This window comes from Setaria viridis, chromosome 1 (assembly GCF_005286985.2).
Source record: "Setaria viridis chromosome 1, Setaria_viridis_v4.0, whole genome shotgun sequence".
Lineage (NCBI taxonomy): Eukaryota > Viridiplantae > Streptophyta > Magnoliopsida > Poales > Poaceae > Setaria > Setaria viridis.
In genome coordinates, this window is record NC_048263.2 from 21,899,476 (window position 1) to 21,919,434 (window position 19,959).

The window sequence follows — 19,959 nt, forward strand, 5'->3', positions numbered from 1 at the left end:
ATCGAGCAGTGGCTGTGAGTAAACAAGATGAAGGGAATTATTTAATGACAGCAGTGCAAATGAGTTTCCTTGAGAGCTTCACATTGTCGGCATCTGCCAGCATGCATCATGCATATGTCAAGGCAAGCCCCTATACAGATCTCAAACTATTTTGTTGAACCATAATAACTGGATAAGTGTATACATATTAGGTGATGTCTATGTGATGATCTGGTAGCTCCATAGTTGCTACACATTTCCTTCACTGATATATTATTGTTACCAGTTACCTTACTCTTGGTTTGTAAATTTTTGTTGCTGAACATGAGTAGTGAAGATTGGCTCAGGTATCAGGTTAGTGGCACACATTGATATGCCATGAGCACACAGTCCAAAATGCTAACACCTACATGCAATTTACTCAACCTAAATATTGCAGTTTTGTTGTGAAAATAGTGAAATAAATGAAACACAATACTGTCAGTCTAAAAAACTGAAAGTGATACTACTATTCATGCAAAACACAAGATTATGAATTCAAGGAAAAAAAGGACACAGGATTGTCACAAAAGCTTCCAAACCTTTGGCTTTGTTTCTGAACCATCCAGAAAGAAGAAACGTGTTCCAAGGACAACAAATCCATTATCAATACAGCATCCTGAAAGAAAAAAGAACCAAAATATTATTTTTTTGAGCGAAATACAGTAGGGAAATCCCTACTGTGGTATTTATTATATAGATAAAAAAGACAGGTTAAAAAAAGGAAAAAAAAAGAAAAACTAGAAAGAGAAACTTCACAGAAGGCTGTTTAGCCAAAATGTTAGTGCTTGAGTTGTGGCTGTTATTGAAATTTAGTCACGGACGCGTTCTCTAGACTAAAATTGATCGTGTAAGGGTGTTTGTGGATGTACTTGGGGTCTCTACCCCTTCTCTTCTTTATAATAAAGGTATGCAGATCTCCTGCATGTTGAGAAAAAAAAGGCCACATATATACCCTTCGTTTCGAGACGTTTGAGACCCTTGCCTTTTTTTCCTCAAACATGCAGGAGAGCTGCATATCATTGTATTATCAAAACGTGAGGGAGTATACCCTTAGTCACATTTGCAAGATTGGGAAATCACTTGTTCTGTAGATCCTAGAATGCATGAACTCTAGGTAAACTATAATACCTTGAACCATTAAGTTGACATCTAACATGTTCCGCAAAAAATAGATACAATACCTTTTCTAAAATCCAACCATTTTGGAGAAATAATGTGAGGTAAATAGGTTTCCGTATATCTGCTGAATAGATAAATACACTTCCACCTGATGCGACCATACCATGCTGCCTTTCAACCATATTACCTTTAGTGGAAACCTCCCAAATAGCATATTCAGCTTGATACGGAAGCTTATTTTCAAGTCTAAGAATTGAATTGAAAGAAATTCTCCAATCATAGACAGGCACGTTCAAATCTGTATGAACAACAGAAGCATCGATTCCCACACTAAACCAGAAATATCTTTCATTGCCAACAGGAGGATGGCAATACGAAAGCACATCTTTTTTCTCAAGTTCAGCAAGCTTAAGAAAGGAATCCCGTGATGGTACTGCTGATTGTTTTAAGGTGCTTGTCCTAGAAAGTGAAGACTGCTGCTGCTGCAGCTTAGGTAGGCTCTCAGAACCTAGTGAACAAACCTGGCTCCAGCTGTACGATTCCTCTAATTTTTCAGAATACGGACGGACTTGCAAGCACAGATCCATATCCTTAATCATCGCTGTCCAAGGCAATGCAGTAGATGAATGAGGACTGACAGTAGCAAGTATTTTTCTAGGAATTTCCGCAACCTGTTCTTGCAGCTTCTGTCTCGAACGTACCCAACGCCTTCTCCTCACAAAGTCATGAGGTGATTTAGAAGATCGCCAGGAAGATGACGGCCAATTCAAGTTTTGAAAATCAGCACTATATGCCCATCCATCATTATCTACAAAATTTGACTTTTCAATTTTCCATGGTGAGGTCCATCTCCAACCCGATGGAAGATCAGTCTCAAAAAATACCTTCACAACAGGTTTCATAAATTCTGTTAGGAGCTAATAGATTATTATATATTAAGTCACATGATATAAGCCAAAAGAACCATTGTACTTATTTTCTTAATTCTAGGAAAAAGTGATTCTATTTGTCAACATATCTAAAAAGTACCTTTGATGAGTACGAGCAGTCCCTTGTGCTCCATTGCTTTAAGTCGTTTCGATGATCATTAGAAGGGTTAGGTCCCCACCCCATAATTGGTCGGTACCACTGATTTTCAAATACTTCATCAATAGCATTGGTGGAACTCACTGATCTAGTATTCAACACAGAGCTATTAAGCATGTTTACAGGACATATAGATACTTCAAGTTTTATGTCAGCATCATTTACAATAACCGCAAGACCTCTCAATGTTGCATGTTTCCTTCCATTCCTCATGCTGACCTCAAATGCAAAATGATTATTGTTAAGCGATTTTGGAAGGATTGTCACAGGCAAAGCTGCAGTAAAACTTTCCCATGGACCATCTGGGCTGAGTCCTATCCAGAAGTCACTCTCTGCATTGCTCATGCTGTCTTTCAAGGTCTGGAAGTTTGAATGAGTAGATCGTTCTACATAACAGCTTGAGAGTACTAAAACACCACAGTTTTTCCTGTCTTCAAAACTAGGCACCTGACCCTACAAGTGGAAAATATGCTTTTCGTCTCAGTATGGGATGAACAGCAGAGTCAATAAAAATGCAACATGAATTTCATATGCTATCTTAACAGATGAGCAAGACCTAGAAAACACAAAGTGTTACCTTCTTTGTAAGAGGACATGTTAGTACTCGTTTAACATCAGAAGATTGCTGAAGGATCCTCATAGAAGGAGCTCGTTTCAACGTTGTTGCTCCTCGTCCAATTGGAATTGACAAGGACCCAATTACTTCGCCTTCCAAAACAAATAAAGAAGTTTACAAATCATAGAGTCAAAAAGGTTACGGAACATTCTACTTTATTTATCAAGTGGAAACCTAAAACTATGAAATGCCCTGCATATAAGCTCTTGTCCTTTCCAAGAAAAACTTTTTTTTTTCTGAAACACACAGTTAAGCTGCGTATCATTTGTTTAATAGATTAAGGAGCAAACCAAGTACAAGATCTTGCCTGCAAGGGGAAGACCACCCAGCAATTCCCCGCAAAAACTGGCAATCAAAGGCCTTATAATATGATTTTTCAACTATATGAATAAGTTAGCAGAAACATTCAAATATAAAGTATTCTTGTGCAGCACCGTAGCTGTCCATGCGGGATCCACCAGCGTGGTATAAGTTGTAAACTAGAGAGGATTACTAGTTAAGGCTAGTTCCCTTGTAGAAATATTCCATGCAACAGATAAGTTTCCACGTTCGAATATTGTTGACTAGGGCCTACGGCTGGCTGTCAACAGTGATTCCTTCTTCATGTAGGTAAATAATTACTTCATGTAGACTCTGTACTTCTGGTCGCCTTTTCTTGCTTCTAGTGCAGCCTTAGTTTTGTTCCTGCTAGGGTGTGTGAGTTTGTGGGTGTGTGTTTTTGTACCTGGGTAGGGGCTACCCAAACCCTTTTATTTTCTCCTACATTAATGAAATGACACGCAGCTCTCCTGCGTAGTTCGAGAGAAAAAAATTACTCCATCCTTTTCCTATTATTCTATCATTTCAACCTAGGTTTTAACTTCCCTTCCAATACCTTCCAAGTACCCTGGCAGAAATGATTACAAAAAGCTCTCATGAACGCTTATTCTTCCAGCATACAGGAAATAAAACATAAGGTACTTAAAAGATATCCATAACCCTGAACCGGTATTATCTCGGATCTCAAGCCTCAGTTTGTCTATGAGGAGCTCACATAATATAAGCATCAAACAGTCCTTGATATAAGGTTTGGTGACTTTGGTCTAGAATGGCTAGTTATTAAGGAAAAATGGCAACAACAAACATTGCAAATCTTATACATATATAAAGGCACTAAAGTGGAATAAACGTTCCATTTTAACATAGTAACAAACAGCAAAACATAAACGTGCCACTTGAATCTGCACTGGGATTTGACAGGACATGTGATGGATGATAAATTCCACTGATCCAAATAAAAAACTCAAGACAACTAGTGAAATACTGATTTAAAGCTATAGCATTGGAAGTTACCTTTCCCAGTTTTTGATGCAAGATTTGTCACCTCAATCTCTAAATTAGCTGATGCCTGCAAAGTATCTTGTTAGGCTTATTGCAATCCCATTATATGTTCAAGAAAAAATAGAGAGGGGAATACATCACAAATAAGGTACACTACATTGCAAAAGAAAATGGAAAGAAACTAGGCACACAAAACCTCAGCTGTACCAATGAGAACCATTTGGTTTATTTGAAGTTCAGCGAAAAAATTAAAAATGGTATCAGTTACTTCTTTTAAGATAGAGCTTATAATTGTATTACAAAATATGCTGCGAAAGCAACAAAAAATGCCAGCTGCACGAGGAAATGAAAAGAACATAGATTGACAGTTACCTGTTCTGGAACTTCAAATATAAAATGCTCATTCCATTTAGCATAATGAGTCTGTAAGTCGGTAGTTTTCGCAGGTTTTACACATCTTGTCCTAGCACTCTGTGGGAATACTTTGTGCTGATCTGAAGCAGAACTTCCTATAAGTAAGCGTAAAGCACAGAAATAGCTGTGACCATTGCCATCATCTATGATAGGCAAGCCCTGACAATGAAGGAAAACAAGACTGTAAGCTTCTTACAAAAAAAGTCTGGATTCCAGATCGCACCAAGTTCAAGTACTACCTTGGACTCAAAAATCTGTATAACAACATAATATCTTGATTCTGTAGAATTGGATAACACATTTAGTTTATCAGAAAACCTGGGAGGTGGCATCAACAATGAAACTTTACTCTCATGCTGTAAGAGCTCAATAATGTTTTCAGTGTCTTCCAATTTCTTAAGATAAACATCACATCCTAATTTGTTCTCGAAAATCACTCTCTGGAAATCATCTTCATTCAATGCAGAGCAGGAAGAGTCATCAGCTTTTTTCATATTCCCAACAGTGTCCTGTAACATGGATATGCACATAATGAATCAATAAAATATGTTGGCCCAAATACTACCAAAGATACACGCAAACACACTTGTTTCACGCAAAAACATATACTAGTTGCCGCAGCAACCTATCTGGAACTGATCCACTTGATCAGCTCCTTCAAAAGTGCCTATAGTTGCCTCCGGTTAGCCTACAAGCCTCCGGCTACAACAACTCCTACACTCCAACCTGGGCAGTCCTCAAAGGCTACCTGCCAGCCAGCCAAACACTCTCTTCTTGAGTGTGGAGAGAACCACCAGACCACTCGCTTTGGTGCTGCTAGAACTCACAAGGGAGTCTATCCCTTCTCCTCTCTATTTATAGCACTACTACACAGCCATAATGGCTTACATGCCAAGGCTAAGGCTTGACTTGACTAGACTTGGTCCCTAAGGCAAAGACTAGACTTGGACCCTTAGTAATTTACATTTAGCTACTCAGCACTACTAGTCAAGATTACTGCTAACAAAATATACAAGAAATCATAAAGGACCTAATAGTAGAAAGGATAAGATCATACCGCATTTTTCATTGATGAGTTTTTTTCTAGATCAATCTGTCTTCTCCATGAAACTAAAGTTTCTATAAGAAGCTCAAGATTTGCAGAGCTCAGGTTGGCATTTAGAGGACTTGTTGCAGCAACACGAATCCTCTTACCAACTTTTGAAGGAGGGTGCTCGCTGGTATCATATGTTTCAAACCTTCAATGATGGCAGAATAGTGTTAAGGTTGCTACTCTAAAATTCTAGAAGAGAAAACTCCATGTTGACAAAATAGATGCAAAATGATTAAGCAGGGCTCACTTGAATATCCCATCAAATGGCTCAATTAAGGGTTCCCATGCCTCCAAGTGTCTATTGAATGTGGATGCGGCAATTGAACAGATCAATACGGCATTCATTGTTTCAAATCTTCCATGAGTTGCAAGATTTATATTTGCAATTGTAGTGTCAAAAAGTGGTGTGACCTAAAAAACTGGAACATTAGTTGATCTGAAAATACTAAATGAAACATTTTAGCAATATTAAACTTTTGAGTTCCGAATAGACACAAAGTTTAGCAGGGCTACACACCATCCCACAAGAGCTGTCAAGGATGCTGACTGACAAACATCCAAGCTTCAGCTCAGCAGTAATATTTTCACGTGCCTTGGGCTTTGCATGTTCGGCAATACGGTATGCCAGTCGAGCGGATGGTTTCTTCACATCAGGCCTTGCCAGGAAAGTACATCCCTATAACCCAAAAGAACACTGAGTGTAAAGCATGAGCTGAAATAATGGGAAAAAGGGTGTACCCGTGCTGAAAGCTCCCACACAAGGTGTGGCCTAGGAAAATGAATTCCTACTTTCCTAGACAGCCTTACTCTTGCAAAATTCCTTTCAAATTCTGCAAAGAGGCTGGTTTGAACCCAGGACCTCCAGGCCACAAGTGGAGAGTCTCTACCACTGCACCAGGTCCGCCCTTCCATGAACTGAAATAGTATCTACAAGAAATGGGGGTAAGCATGAAGGATTACCTGATTTTCAATTCTCCAAATGCTCCAGCAGTTAGGACCCTTTGAGCTAGAAGACCTGGTGATAGGATCCTCTGCAATATTCGCTTGGCTCACTAAACTCAATTTAGGGCAGCAAATGGAGTCCTTGCTTGGCATTTCATCTGTTTTTGTCACAATACATCCTAGGGAAGCATAACCAGGAGGTGGCACTGGATACCAGAAGAATATTTCATCAAGGCCTTTTCTATCAATTTGTGCCACTCTAGTAAACTGTACAGGCCTCTCAGAAACAACCGTGTCACATTTAAAAAGAATGCCAAGAGTAGGTGGTTCAAACCTGAAAGATACAGGGGCATGTCAATAATGTATCACAAAGAAAAGTATTTAGCAAATGTACATAAAGAAACCATTACCCTTCAGTTATACAGTCACCAACTGAAGCAAAGCCAAAACGAGGTAATGGCCTCCATATAGAAAATGGCTTCTTTGTATCACTGCCTTTATCCCACCATATCCTTTCAAAGTGTGGAGTAGACATACAATAGCTACTTGGTCTCGACAAAGTGCGAAGTACATCCCATCCTGACGTACTTTTGCGGTGGTGAGTTAATTGATCAGAAGACTGGTCATTTTCAACAGATGAATCTGCACCTAGATCTTTAACAATATAGCAATTTGGATTCCGAAGAAGAACATGGTGCAAATCAAGAGCTTCTGTTCTAGTGGGTTGTTCTGTAGAAGTATGTGCACAAAACGAAGCAATCAAATTGTCCACACGCCAGATACTAAATCCAGACATTATTCTGCTCAAGAAATTAAAACAAGCGTATCATTCACACTTTGTTGGTACTTCTTCATACACTATTTACAGAAGAAAGAAAGAGAAATGACCATACTGCACAAATGGCAAGTAAAAAAAAGATAATGATGCCATACCCGGTAGCATGTGAGGGTGTATGTATACAATCTGAGAATGTTGCAGAAGTCACAAGATCGGAACGAAGGCAGTACACTACATGGTTTGAAGGTGGTAGCCTTCCAATATTTACCACACATCCTAGAGCTAAATATCCAGGTGGTGGCACAGGAATCCAGATGGAACACTCGTTTGCTTCAGTTGACTGAGAGGAATCAATGACATCTTGACCAGGCAATACGTGAACAAGCCTAAATCCACGAGGTTTCCGTACACGACCATAAGTGTTACTTACAGCAACCACGACCTGAGAAGGTGGCACAGACCTGTGGAGATGCAGGATATCATTTTCAGCAGAAGCAATATACTGATTTTCTTTTGATGGTCTGCAGCCTAGTCTGAATGGGCTTCTCTTTTCCATTAGAGATGAACTGCATTTGTGGGAATTGACTGGGGCTCGAGGAATTACTCATCTCCTCGCCCTGCAGCCTAATGGTTAGTCTGATAGGTCTCCTTGGTCATGGGTTGAATTTTTTTAAAAAAAGGGTAATATAGTTCAAGAAAAAAAATATATTGATTTTCTAAAGATTCAGACAACTGGTGGAAATAAAGGTAAGAGGAACAGAAGCGTGTGTCATTTCTTTTGTAGATGAAGTCCATTGTAGTTTGCATCTTTTCTTGCATAATTTACAAGTAAATTTCGCTAAACTAAGTATCGATTGCAAACCTACCGAATTTACAGCAGATTTAACAAGTCAAATATTGCAACATACAAATTTAATGTGTTGCATAATGGAACTGCTGAAACTGTTAATATTACAGGTATATTTGTTTCTATGTATCAGAGAAAACTACAGGATTAACCAGCAAAATCTGTAGTTTTGGAAAATTGACACATCAAATCTACATTTTTGGGATATATTGACACATTTTCCCTAAATATGTAGTTGTGTGTAATCTGTAAACATTGGCACATTAAATCTGTAGTTTTGCGATAGTTTGCCAATCACTCTATGGTTTTGTGAAATTTACTCATACTTGTTTAAAAAAAAAAGGTAATGTTACAAAAAACCTCATTGTAGTAAATTGTGCAGATCGGTTATTTGCAGAGTGAAGCCATAGCGCTCAATGTAGAAGGAAAAATATATGCCATCAGTGACACATTATAACAAACATTATTGCTTAATCCTAATGTTATTTATCAGTAAAGTGTAAAGTTACAGTCACATGCCAGCTCTAGTACTTAGCTTGTATCTTGAACATAAAACCAAGACTTAGACAGAACTGTTACTGTAACCAAAACTCAAAGAACACTTGAAGAAAGTAAATAACTTCACCATCATGATGGATGTGAGGGGGCAATTTTACCTCGAGGACACACAATCACCCAAAATCACATAATTTGAGGGAGCTTGTGGCCTCCAGAAGGTGAGGTTGTAGCCAGGTAGGTCGCCTGCAGTACCGAATCAGTTAGCAAAGGATGATAATCTACTTGAAGCAGAATAAGCACAAAAGTAATACTAACGAAAAAAAATAGCTAACATACAATATTGTGACCACTATTCCCATTTATTACTCCCTCTGTTCCAAATTATATGTTGTTTTGGCTTATTTAGATTCATATAGATTTTGTCATGCACTTAGATATACCCTATGTCTAGATCATAATAATATCTATGAATCTAGAAAAGCCAAAACAATTTATAATTTGGGACGGAGGGAGTATCCTTTAGCGATGGGTATCCCTAACTGGGCAATCAAGGCCACTGAGGCACTGAAAAGGTCAGAAGGGCTGTTTTGCAGAAAGGAGAAGCCGATGTCAAAGGAGGACATTGTGTTGTCGCCTGGGCTAAGGTTTGTAGGTTTGTCGAGACACTAAGCTGGCTGGTGTGCAAATATAAGATCTTGAACCAATCGTGTGTGTTCATTTGTGGTAGTTGTGGTTACGCAAAACTCAACCAGGTTGACCCTGGACATCCTTCACTCTAAATCTTAATTATACAGTCAGAGCTTCCTTTGGACATACGATAGCTTAATGGGAAATCACTCATGGAGTTTACTCCGAATCTAGTGGCAGCAGTTGCAAAGAGTGTCCTCAACTGTCGCATGTTGGCTGAGGGGATAACAGATCATAGTTGGATCAAAGACATCAAAGATTTGCACTATAAAAAAACTTGACCAAACTGAGAGGAACTAGGTGGCATTGTAAGTAAGAAGAAATAGGCACCCAAACTTGAGTCAAAGAGGACTCAAACCTGGGTGGCAGGGGTGTACACCCACACCTCCCACCAACTGAGCTAGGTTCAGTTCCTTGTTGTCTATCCAAGCAGTACTTGAATATTACAGGTGTGGAACAATCCAGTGGGCCATGTTTTATCAGGCATCCCCGCAGCCTGCAGATAGCCAAATTGGAAATTGGTGGAGCTATGCTGCAGAAAGGATCCTCAACGAACAAAGGAAAACACTTCAACCCCTTGATCATCTTGACCACCTGGACAATTTGGAAGCACGACATATTTGAGGGAGCATCTCGGGATATGTCCCAACTTTTGGACACCACTGGGGACTGGGGAGGCTTTCCTCTTGGGTCTCCGCCAGGGCAAATGGGCTTTTGGAGTTAACAATCCAGTGGACCATGTTTCGGTCATCCCTTGATGCTTTTTCTAGGATCATTATTGGTCTGTTTCAGCACCCCCCACCCCAAAAAAAACAACCAATATCACTTTGCCTTATCTATAGCACACATGTACTTTTGAATTTACTCAATATTATGACGGGCAGCTCTCCTGCTAGTTTGAGGCAAAAGTGTAGGCAGCACGCAAGTACCTTTTGGTGAGCTCCAAACTCGGTTAAAGTTTGTGCAAGAAACCAATGGGCTAATATTACCAAACTGCAAAGCTGCAAGAGTTTGATTTTGTAGTTTAAGCATAAGAGAGGCAACACTCAGCGAAAGATGGACGCACACATCTGTTGATGCTAATACTATGTTGGACTTTTCATTGACTGACGTATATTTCCATGAAACATCTACAGGCTCAAGAACAAGAAGACCAGAGCCAGCTTCAACTGTAAGGTCCTTAATGACTGATCGAGCCCAGATATCCTTTTCTTTCGAAGCATACCTGTTTTAATGTAGAACATATATCTCATTAACAAAAGAAATCAGAAGAGAAATTCAACATATCAAAAAAGTTAGTGAGAGGAGGACAAACATGAAACTGAAATCCATCTTGGCCCGAAGAAGCTTCTCAATGTGCAAGGAATCATCCATCGATAACTTTGAACTATCATAAAAGGTAAATTCTGGAGATACAACCTGAATATTTTCAAAAAAAAGGTTGTGCACATCAGCAAACACATGGATATAGGACTAAACGTGCTCAAAATAATGTAACAAAAAAGTTACATTTTAATTAAAAAAGTGTACATGTATGATTGCATGCAGCTGAACTTCATTGCCCGCAAAATGATTCAAATTGCTCAAAAGATTTCCTTGGCCAGCCAGTCTTATGGAGCAGATTTGAAGTGGGTTGCAATTAATGATTTACTAAAGTTATGTCTTCAGCGTGAGACATTTGAATCCATTACTATTTTGAGTTTATTAGACTAACGCTTGAGTAAAACCTTTTGTTGTTGAGGAAAGAGGACATTATACATGTAACAGATTATAGTACTAAAAATCATTTGCATATTCTGTAGATTGACATCAGGAGGTTGCCATTTAACAGACTATTACCTTCGTTGTATGCTTCCAACAGATCTAGACTTCATCACTGTTCTGAAAGGATTGTCACATGCACAACCTCACCTAGCAGGCTTTTTTTTTCTTGAACACACAGGAGAGACCTCACCTAGCAGGCTAGCACCAATGCGTTTCCTCCTAGAGTATTTTAAGGTTTTATTTATGTATAGAAGTGGAAAATTTGATGGAAGAAAATGAACTATGCTTATCGAAGTCTCAATGTATGATAATGTCAAATTCTTTGGTTTAATATGCCAAACTACCTCTATTCAACATGATGTTACTCAAGCCTGCAAAAGGTACCACCACTAGGGAATGCCTAGCACCTATCGCTTTCTGCATTATTTGTGTGTAACTTGCGGAGTACTTGCATCACCATGTATTTACCAGAGAACAATTTCAGCACTGACTATGATGCGCCATGACCCAAGTTGATATGGCATGAGCCTATTGTTGGATATGGTTGTCCATGTTTGGAATAAATGCATGCAATAGGGATCAGAACTGGAGGTCCTAATTATCGGTTCGAAAAAAGATGGTATCAACCCCACAAGGGTCACAAATAGGGGATTAAAAAAGCATAAATAGCTCGCATAAATTGCAAAAGAAACAGTAAGTTACACAATTGAGATCTAGTAGATACCTGGGCTTCAAATGTAAAATTTAACATTTGGTTTGCCGGAGCATTGCTGGCATTCTGGAGAGTTCTCTTGTTATGTTCTTCAAGTTTTAGAAGGTCCTCGTCATCATTACCGAAAGAACTTTCTAACACTGAAACCTCCACACCATCTTCAGCAGCGATTGAGTAGCTACTTCCAGTGCTCAAGTATACACATCTTCTAAGAAGGGCACCATTCTTGTACCCACCATACAAACAATGATAAAGGTGTGAGTCAGGCATCACAATAATGGTGCACTATCAATGGAAACATTGCCAACTAAGCAAATAGTTCATAGAAATCATAGCACAAAGCAATTAAAAGTTCAATACCTCAATTTTAACATTTTTGAATCGAAGTCTTTTACCATGCCCAATAATGATTATAGCCCCAGAGCATAGCTGGCCCTTCTTATCAAATTCTTCGCATAATGATATAGTGCCTCCACAGCCATCATAAATGAACTCATCAATGTCACAACCATCAACTATTAGCTGCCTTCGAGGAGAGAGTTGAATGACATTCTCTCTTTGCAAGAAAACATGTTCAGAAAGTATAATATCATCAGACCTCATAAGAGGATCATTCTTTGGGTCTAGACTTTCATCTCTGCCAGTTATTGTGCCTAAAGAAGGCACAAAATACTCAACAACAGGAAGCAGAAAATCCAGCACAACAAGTATACGAGGCTGCTGAATTCTTATAACAAATGATTGGAAGGAAGAACGCCAACGATAATCCAGTATTAGCATTGTGAGGTTTGAAACCCCCGCATCAATTGAAGAGTCCTCAGTGCACAGGTTAGCAGTCTCTGAATAAGATCCTAGCATCAGACGCATCTCAGACTTTGTATCTGGACGGATATCATGTATCGAGAATTTAAGTATAGACAAATATAAATCCATTTCAAGCATTGAAGTTGTCCTGTAAGATACCCATAGACCTTCTACCTGCAGAAAAAGAAAAGACCAAGTGTAAACATGATAAAAGAATAAGACAAAGTATTAAAGTCTATACTTAAAATTCTCATATGCATCCTTGGCGAATATTACATCGACATCTCTTCTCTGCATTCCCATTGGCACAAGCAACCACTTCTCACCACCTCCATTTACTCTCACACTAGCTACTATATAACACAGGGTAGCACTCATGAGTGGAAGACAAGGGGGGTGGTTGGGGTTTAAAGGGAATAAAGGCGGGTGCCGTGCGTGTGGAGGCAGGGCGCACCTATGGGCCCAGTATCGCAGAGGCTTCGTGTACGTACACTTGCGCATGTAGAATATATTTCCAATAACAATGAAGTACTGCACTCTCCTATAAAGTATAATTGTGCAACTAATTTTTAGAAATACTCACAGCAAGCTCTGCCAAAGGAGACTCCGCGTCTGGGCCATTGCGAAGTTCAAGTAACGCATACTGAACATCCACAGTCATGACAACTACAGTACGTGAAAGCAATGGATGGTTACTAAGGTTGACTTTATCTGCAAGTAGACGAATTGACTCCTTTGTCCGGTTCACATTTTCACGAAAACTTGGAGGAAGGTTAGGTGTCTCTGATAGATTTGTTGAAATACAGTTTGTGATCACATTGTATTCCTTATCTGACATGACAGCATGAAGCAATCCTATCTGCAGAGAGAAAAGTAAAACATATATATATATATTATATATAACTAAACAGGAGAAAAGAAACTACATAACTTACTTAACTCAACATAGGCTAAAACATTAAGCTAGGTAATTAAAAAATGGATTACTTTTAATCGCTCAGTAATTTTCTTAAATTTAGTCAGAGGACGTAGTCAGCAATAGCTATTTTCTTAAATGCTATAATTTAGTCAGTAAATGAAATAATTTGTAAGGCCCATTTTTACTTTCAATTCAGAATATGATATCCTTATTTCTTCAATCCTCGGAGCATTTACATTTTTTTTTGTTTCTTTCTTCTTTTTAACAAAAGGATATATATGTTGATTAGGCACTTGAACCTAATTGGTGGTGTGCACTTAATATGCCAGTTACTTAATATAATCAATTAAACTGGAAACATAAATTATTCAAGTAGTGGAAAATCTAGATCCAACATATCCTTGAGTTGTAGTACAGGTTTAATAGTACAACTCTTAAGGAGAGTAAACAAGTTGATAAATAAAACATGCTGCAAAACAAAACGATATTAAAACTGCATGCCACAAGCAACGAAGTTGGCCTTCGAGTAGAAAATAATGGTGATCAAATAGGAAGTGACAATCAGATGACAACAAAATGGGACCATATTAAGTTGTTAGGCACAGAATAAGGAAAATAAATTTATTACCTGAACTTTCATAGAAAGTATCGGGACCTTTCGGAAGATATCCCGCAGGCTACGTCGCACCTCTATATTAATGCCATGACCATCCCGAATCATACACTTTCCTAAAGTTCCATTTACTCCAACCGCCATGTTGATTCCATTTATCTACGTCCACGAATCAAAATGTCAAATAAGAGAATACACTCAATATAATCGGAAAATTAATTTTCCATCCCAGTGCACACCTCTGCATGGAGAACATCAAGCCTTACAGCAGAAGGATCAGTCTCTTCACCTCCATGCCAACTGAACTCATTTCTTACTTTTAATTGTCCAAGATCAAGTTGTATATAACTGCAAGAAGGTATCAGGGTCAGTTTAATGTTTTTATACCAGAACATCATCATTCTATGACTTCATTTTAAGAAACTGGCAAACAGAAGAACTAGAAGATATACAAACCCATTAGTTTATCTAACAAGCAGATATTTAAAATACCCTATCTGAAGCTCATATGATTAGGAACCGAACACTGGCAACATATGGTGTCACATGTAAAGAACATTTATAACAACTAGGCAGATTGGCACGCTACGCATGCCAGCCCAAAGGATGAGAAAAATCTGCCGAGAAAAAAGAACACATTTTTTGTTCTAGTATAGCTAATCCAAAGAACAATGAAATGTAAACGACTGTTAATTTATAATTTGAAGTAGCAGAAACACTTCAGTTGTCTGGTGGTTTTCCCAATAAAAGGCATAAAATAAAGTTATAATTCAACTTTTTTCAAATCCAGTGCCTTCTCAGGCAAACTGTACTCCTACATCTGTATCTACACAGGTCAAAGATAATAGTTTTGTGTGCTGAAAACATTAGCCACTTTTGCTATAAATCTTAACAATGCCACTACATAGTATTTTAAGTTCTTTATTTTTGGCCACCCTCCACGCCATCCTGCTATGTTGATCGTGCTCCGTGCTCCTCTGTTATAAATCTTGTTTGCTTTTTTTAAAGGGAAAAATGAGGCAAGGCAAACGTTAGCTGGCTTCTCGGTAGGAGCAACGCTATCAAGGCCCGAGGCCCAGAATGATCCTTGATTGTTCCAGACAGCTTGTTCACAGGATGACTGATGCGCATGCTGGAGAAACGAAAGACATGTGAGCTAAGAACGGTCCCACTGTCAGTGATAAGCTACAGTACTACCAGGCCTAGAATCGCGCCGATCCCAGCAACTTTAGTATATGTACTTGACTAGATCGTGAGGAACTAATTATCAATGGATGCTTAGAGTAGCTATTATAAGATCCTAAGGAGGATTTATAACTAGATCATAAGGAACTAATTATCAATGGGTGCTTAGAGTAGCAATTATCAGTTAGCTAATCACTGGAAATGTGAACATACTCTTCACTCTGAGAATTCTTTGGAACAATGATTATAGGTGTATCAAGAGAAAGATCCAGCTTTATAGCAGAAGCGCCATCTATTTCATACTTCTGAATTAACCACTCAAAACCTCCAACTTTATCAATAAACTTAATTGCTTCTTCAGTATGAGGGGTGGCAAGCTCCATAAAGTAAGAAGTGAACTGCACAATAGAAGGCACATTAAAAATTTTACCATTAGAAATCTGATAAAACAAGTTGCAATAATAACACACACCTCTTGAACAAAACAGTAGAGGAAGACAATACGGACAGCAGAAAGCTGCCCCGTCAAGCTGTAATTATGCCCTTCAAAGTCTTCATCCTCAACACTGTATGATTGAAATGTGAACTGCAGGAGAAAGGACAACCAACATCATTATAGTGCTTCAACTGAACATTCAGAAACTGGAGAAGAAAAATTATCTTCATAAACAATATTGCATATCTGACATAGTTTTGCTCCTTCAACCTTCAAAGAAGTTATGAAACATAAGTAGCCCAAACTCAAGCATCAAGATACACTTACATTCAGATATTCTAGTACCCAAAGCAAGTTACCAATGAATTGAGGTACAGACGCTAACAAGCAATGAGATGCCCTTGCTCCCACATATTTTAGTACCCGAAGCACGTTACCAATTAATTGAGGTACAAGATCTAAACAACTGGCTGAGAAAGAAAACACCATGGCAAATGTCAGGTGGCAGTAAGACTAGGGAAAGGCCAGGTAAATTAAGACAAATAACCTCTCAGGCTCTCAGCGTCTGAATATAATGGCTGCAACAAAATAGTCAAAAATGACTACAGGGTGTCCAAAAAAGATCTCTAAGACCTTTGCATTAGAAAAGGAGGAATGCCGCATGTTCATAAGGCTGGGGCAGGGGCAGTGCAGACTGAAGGCAATCACAGTGAAGAAACACCTAGACATCTTCGACGCTGACCAGCAAACAATAGGTTTATTGCATGGATCACATGGAGCTCTACTAAAGTGTACAGGGTTGATCCACCTCCACCCCTGGAGCTTTGCATGCGGGACATTACGCTAGCAATTTTATTATTTAGTCTCTTAAGACTTTGAACCAAGATCTGAACTGTCCAAACAGGCCCTTAGATGCATTGATAGTATCATACAATCTAGCTACTACTGCTAGTGTAGATTCACATATCTTTTGTGGCTACATCATAGCCAAAATAAAAAATAATTTTTATCTCGTCGGCCAACCTAAAATCCGCAGATAGCATAAATTACATACTTGCATGAGCAAGAATATGATACATGACATAAACAAATCATTGCCATTAGCCAGTATATGTGAAAGGAAACAGTCAAGAATACCTTTATAAGTGACTCAACACCAGGTTTCCTTATATCGCAGAGCCAACCCCAGCGATGATCTGGTCCAAGGGACATGTCACAAAATCTCATATTGCCCAGCATACCATCAATTGAAAAGGAACTTGGATGAACCTGATAAATATTTTTAAAAATTAAGAGAGACAAAAAAATGTAAAATATAGTAGATCAACATGCACATACACACAGAGATACACATTGACGAAAAATATTTTGTGGTGCAAAGGTATCAAAATTAAGCGAGACAAAAAAAAAAAGGATGTAAGATACAGTTGATGAAGATACACATACACCAGAGATACCAATTAGCAAGAAATATTTTGCAGTGAGGTATCAAGCACGTCCCTTATCCTGTGTGATGATTCTATCAAGGAAATTTAATAGCATCTGTATTAATGCACAGACAATTCCCAGGTAAGCCTCTAAAAAAAACTAACTGGTATAATGTTACTGGTATTTGAAAAGCAAGTAGTTACATTAAAAGAAAAGACATGTTACAGTGTTCAGCACTTGATCACTAACAAACTTCAAACAATTTAATGAATGACCAACACTCTCATTCTCCCGAGACATTTAATCTACAATGCAAGCACTCGAGCATGGCACATTCACTACACTAGTGTCCAAATATCACATATATTGATGCATGCACGTCAGGCCTGTTACTGCATCACATATTCAGTATTACTGCATCTCTGAAGAAGCTGTTCCAAAGAACAAGCCCAACTGAAGCCAAGAAGCTTAAATGACCAAGTCAGGATGATCAGTATTACCCTTGAGTAGTGGCTACTGTTGGGTTTCAACTCGAGCCTACCCCAAGTTGCTTGCGACAGAAAGGCTTTGTTGTTGTTTCTTATAGTATATTCATAATTTCATATTTTAAAATGCTACCCTAGTAAATGACTTCATAACTATTTAAATTGTATACTTTGTGAGAAATCAATGTTCAAAGTCTAACTTTGAACAGTAAGCTAAAATAAATATGTGTCATGTATTCTTGAATGGATCGAGTATCATTGTATTCAGATATGACATTTTGAACTTTATGCAATGAGATAACTAGATTTAAAATGTGTCATGTATTCTTGAATGGATGTAGTATCATGTTATTCAGATATCACATTTTTGAACTTTATGCAATGAGATAACTAGATTTTCCCCTCAATACACTACAACAGAACTCATCAGGCAGCGCAATCCAGATTCATCCCCATACAATATAGCATATTTTCCCTATTCATTCCTAACACATTAAACTCACCTTCAGATCAAACAGAAATTTCTCTTGCACAAACATTGCAAGCTGAGAACCATCTTCCTTGTTAAGAAACATTGATACACGATCCACATCCATTTTCATGTTGAAAATTGTTCGACGTTTCCCATAACCTAACAATCCTTTTACAATGGTGGGAGCACCGTCTTCCTTCCCTGAGGGTTTCACAATCTGTGTTCCAGGTGCCTTATCAGAATTATTTTTTGGCACAGAATTAACCGTACTAAGATCAAATCCAAACTCGATGAGAGCAACAAGTGTGGGTCTGTTACAGTAGAATTCCAGTGCGGACATTCGAATACTCATCTGAAACGAGCAGATAAACAATGTAAGTGCAGAGAGAGGTATTTGCAGCACATAAGCTATTAAAGGAATATATATCTATGGTACTTTATTTCAATTGTACTGTTAATGATGAACAGAAATAAGAAGGTTAATAACCAGTTTCAATTACCTGTGAATCTATACCATCATAAAGACAAGAATCAGGACTCCTGCTCAAAAATGTAAGAACAACAAAATCTGTCACGTTATTGTCTTGTGCCTCATAAAATATTTCAGAAGGTTTCACTTTCTGCTGATCCCCATCAAACCATATACCATCTTTTGAACTTGTTTCAGTATAATCATTTGCATCAGAAACCAAGTTGGGAATTTCATTGTCTTGCAGATTACAGTTTTGGTCTGAAGTAAAATCCGTCAATGCATCCATGAAAGAATCTTCATCGACAGAAAAGGTGCTTATGTCACCCTCTTTATCGGGTGTACCAGAACAGGTAGCTTCCACACTTTCATCAATAACAGAGCATGCTAAATATTTTGAAGACATTGAAAGACGACCTTGTAGCTCGTCCTTTATTTTCAATGAATGCAATTTTGTTTTCACACTAAGACCACGAGAAGATTGAACAACATTAACCTACAATAGCACATAGCAATAACCAGTGGAGTCAGAAGAAAATGAAGATAGAACCAGTAAACCACAATGTACAAGTGCTGCACTTAAAAGGCATGAAGTATACACCGGTCAGTATAGCTACAATTGAGCGAGAATAACAGATAGAAATACAGTAAGACACCTAGGTAATCACTGCAAGGGCCACTATGCCATCACACTAACCTAGTTGACAAGAAGCTGAAAGAATGGAAGGGAAAGGAAAACAGTGAGAACAAAATCATTATGATGCAATGACTTCAATTTTAATACGCATAATAGAAAATTTTGATATATATAAGCAATGTAATAGAGCTACGAAAAAAATGCAAGGATCCTACATTATTAGGTGTCACATGTGGGACCTTTTGAAATTAGAATACACCTACTAAATCTCATTGTTGCCAAATGTAATCTGCCATGGCTCATGGTAGTAACAGTTTCCTTACAGGGAAAGAGACATACATGCATTTGTCATGTTTGTTAAAACATTTTGACAGATCATCATATGAGAATTATACATGCAAAATAAGAATCCCATAGTTATTTACAATCCTTGCTTTGTATTTGATTACTCATGCTATGTTGCTAACTCAAGTAAGATTGAAACAATTACCTTGCCTCCATTCCCAAGGAGCTCTAACATTAGAAGCTCTTGCGAATCTTTGCTCTTTCTGTCCAACTGCAATAGTGGGATAAATATGGGAAGAAAACAAAATAATCAACATGATATTAACTCG

The 19,959-nt window shown here is 38.2% G+C and overlaps 1 protein-coding gene across 2 annotated transcripts in view; it reads right to left on the reverse strand.

The window, feature by feature from the left end:
* LOC117851161 (uncharacterized) overlaps window positions 1–19,959 on the reverse strand; it is a 44,928-nt gene that overhangs the window by 6,431 nt on the left and 18,538 nt on the right. For both annotated transcript variants that reach the window (XM_034732969.2, XM_034732970.1), the window contains 27 exons: window positions 19,836–19,901; window positions 18,740–19,204; window positions 18,271–18,591; window positions 16,992–17,123; window positions 15,891–16,004; window positions 15,632–15,816; window positions 14,473–14,581; window positions 14,249–14,392; window positions 13,285–13,560; window positions 12,258–12,875; window positions 11,910–12,122; window positions 10,737–10,840; window positions 10,351–10,646; window positions 8,893–8,977; window positions 7,545–7,850; window positions 7,022–7,411; window positions 6,630–6,945; window positions 6,187–6,345; window positions 5,917–6,080; window positions 5,634–5,814; window positions 4,816–5,085; window positions 4,535–4,735; window positions 4,175–4,229; window positions 2,804–2,934; window positions 2,170–2,679; window positions 1,203–2,024; window positions 561–637 (listed from right to left, as the gene is read on the reverse strand). In XM_034732969.2, the coding sequence (XP_034588860.1) occupies window positions 561–637; window positions 1,203–2,024; window positions 2,170–2,679; window positions 2,804–2,934; window positions 4,175–4,229; window positions 4,535–4,735; window positions 4,816–5,085; window positions 5,634–5,814; window positions 5,917–6,080; window positions 6,187–6,345; window positions 6,630–6,945; window positions 7,022–7,411; window positions 7,545–7,850; window positions 8,893–8,977; window positions 10,351–10,646; window positions 10,737–10,840; window positions 11,910–12,122; window positions 12,258–12,875; window positions 13,285–13,560; window positions 14,249–14,392; window positions 14,473–14,581; window positions 15,632–15,816; window positions 15,891–16,004; window positions 16,992–17,123; window positions 18,271–18,591; window positions 18,740–19,204; window positions 19,836–19,901 (6,710 nt within the window). The remainder of the gene's footprint in view (window positions 1–560; window positions 638–1,202; window positions 2,025–2,169; window positions 2,680–2,803; window positions 2,935–4,174; window positions 4,230–4,534; window positions 4,736–4,815; window positions 5,086–5,633; window positions 5,815–5,916; window positions 6,081–6,186; window positions 6,346–6,629; window positions 6,946–7,021; window positions 7,412–7,544; window positions 7,851–8,892; window positions 8,978–10,350; window positions 10,647–10,736; window positions 10,841–11,909; window positions 12,123–12,257; window positions 12,876–13,284; window positions 13,561–14,248; window positions 14,393–14,472; window positions 14,582–15,631; window positions 15,817–15,890; window positions 16,005–16,991; window positions 17,124–18,270; window positions 18,592–18,739; window positions 19,205–19,835; window positions 19,902–19,959) is intronic.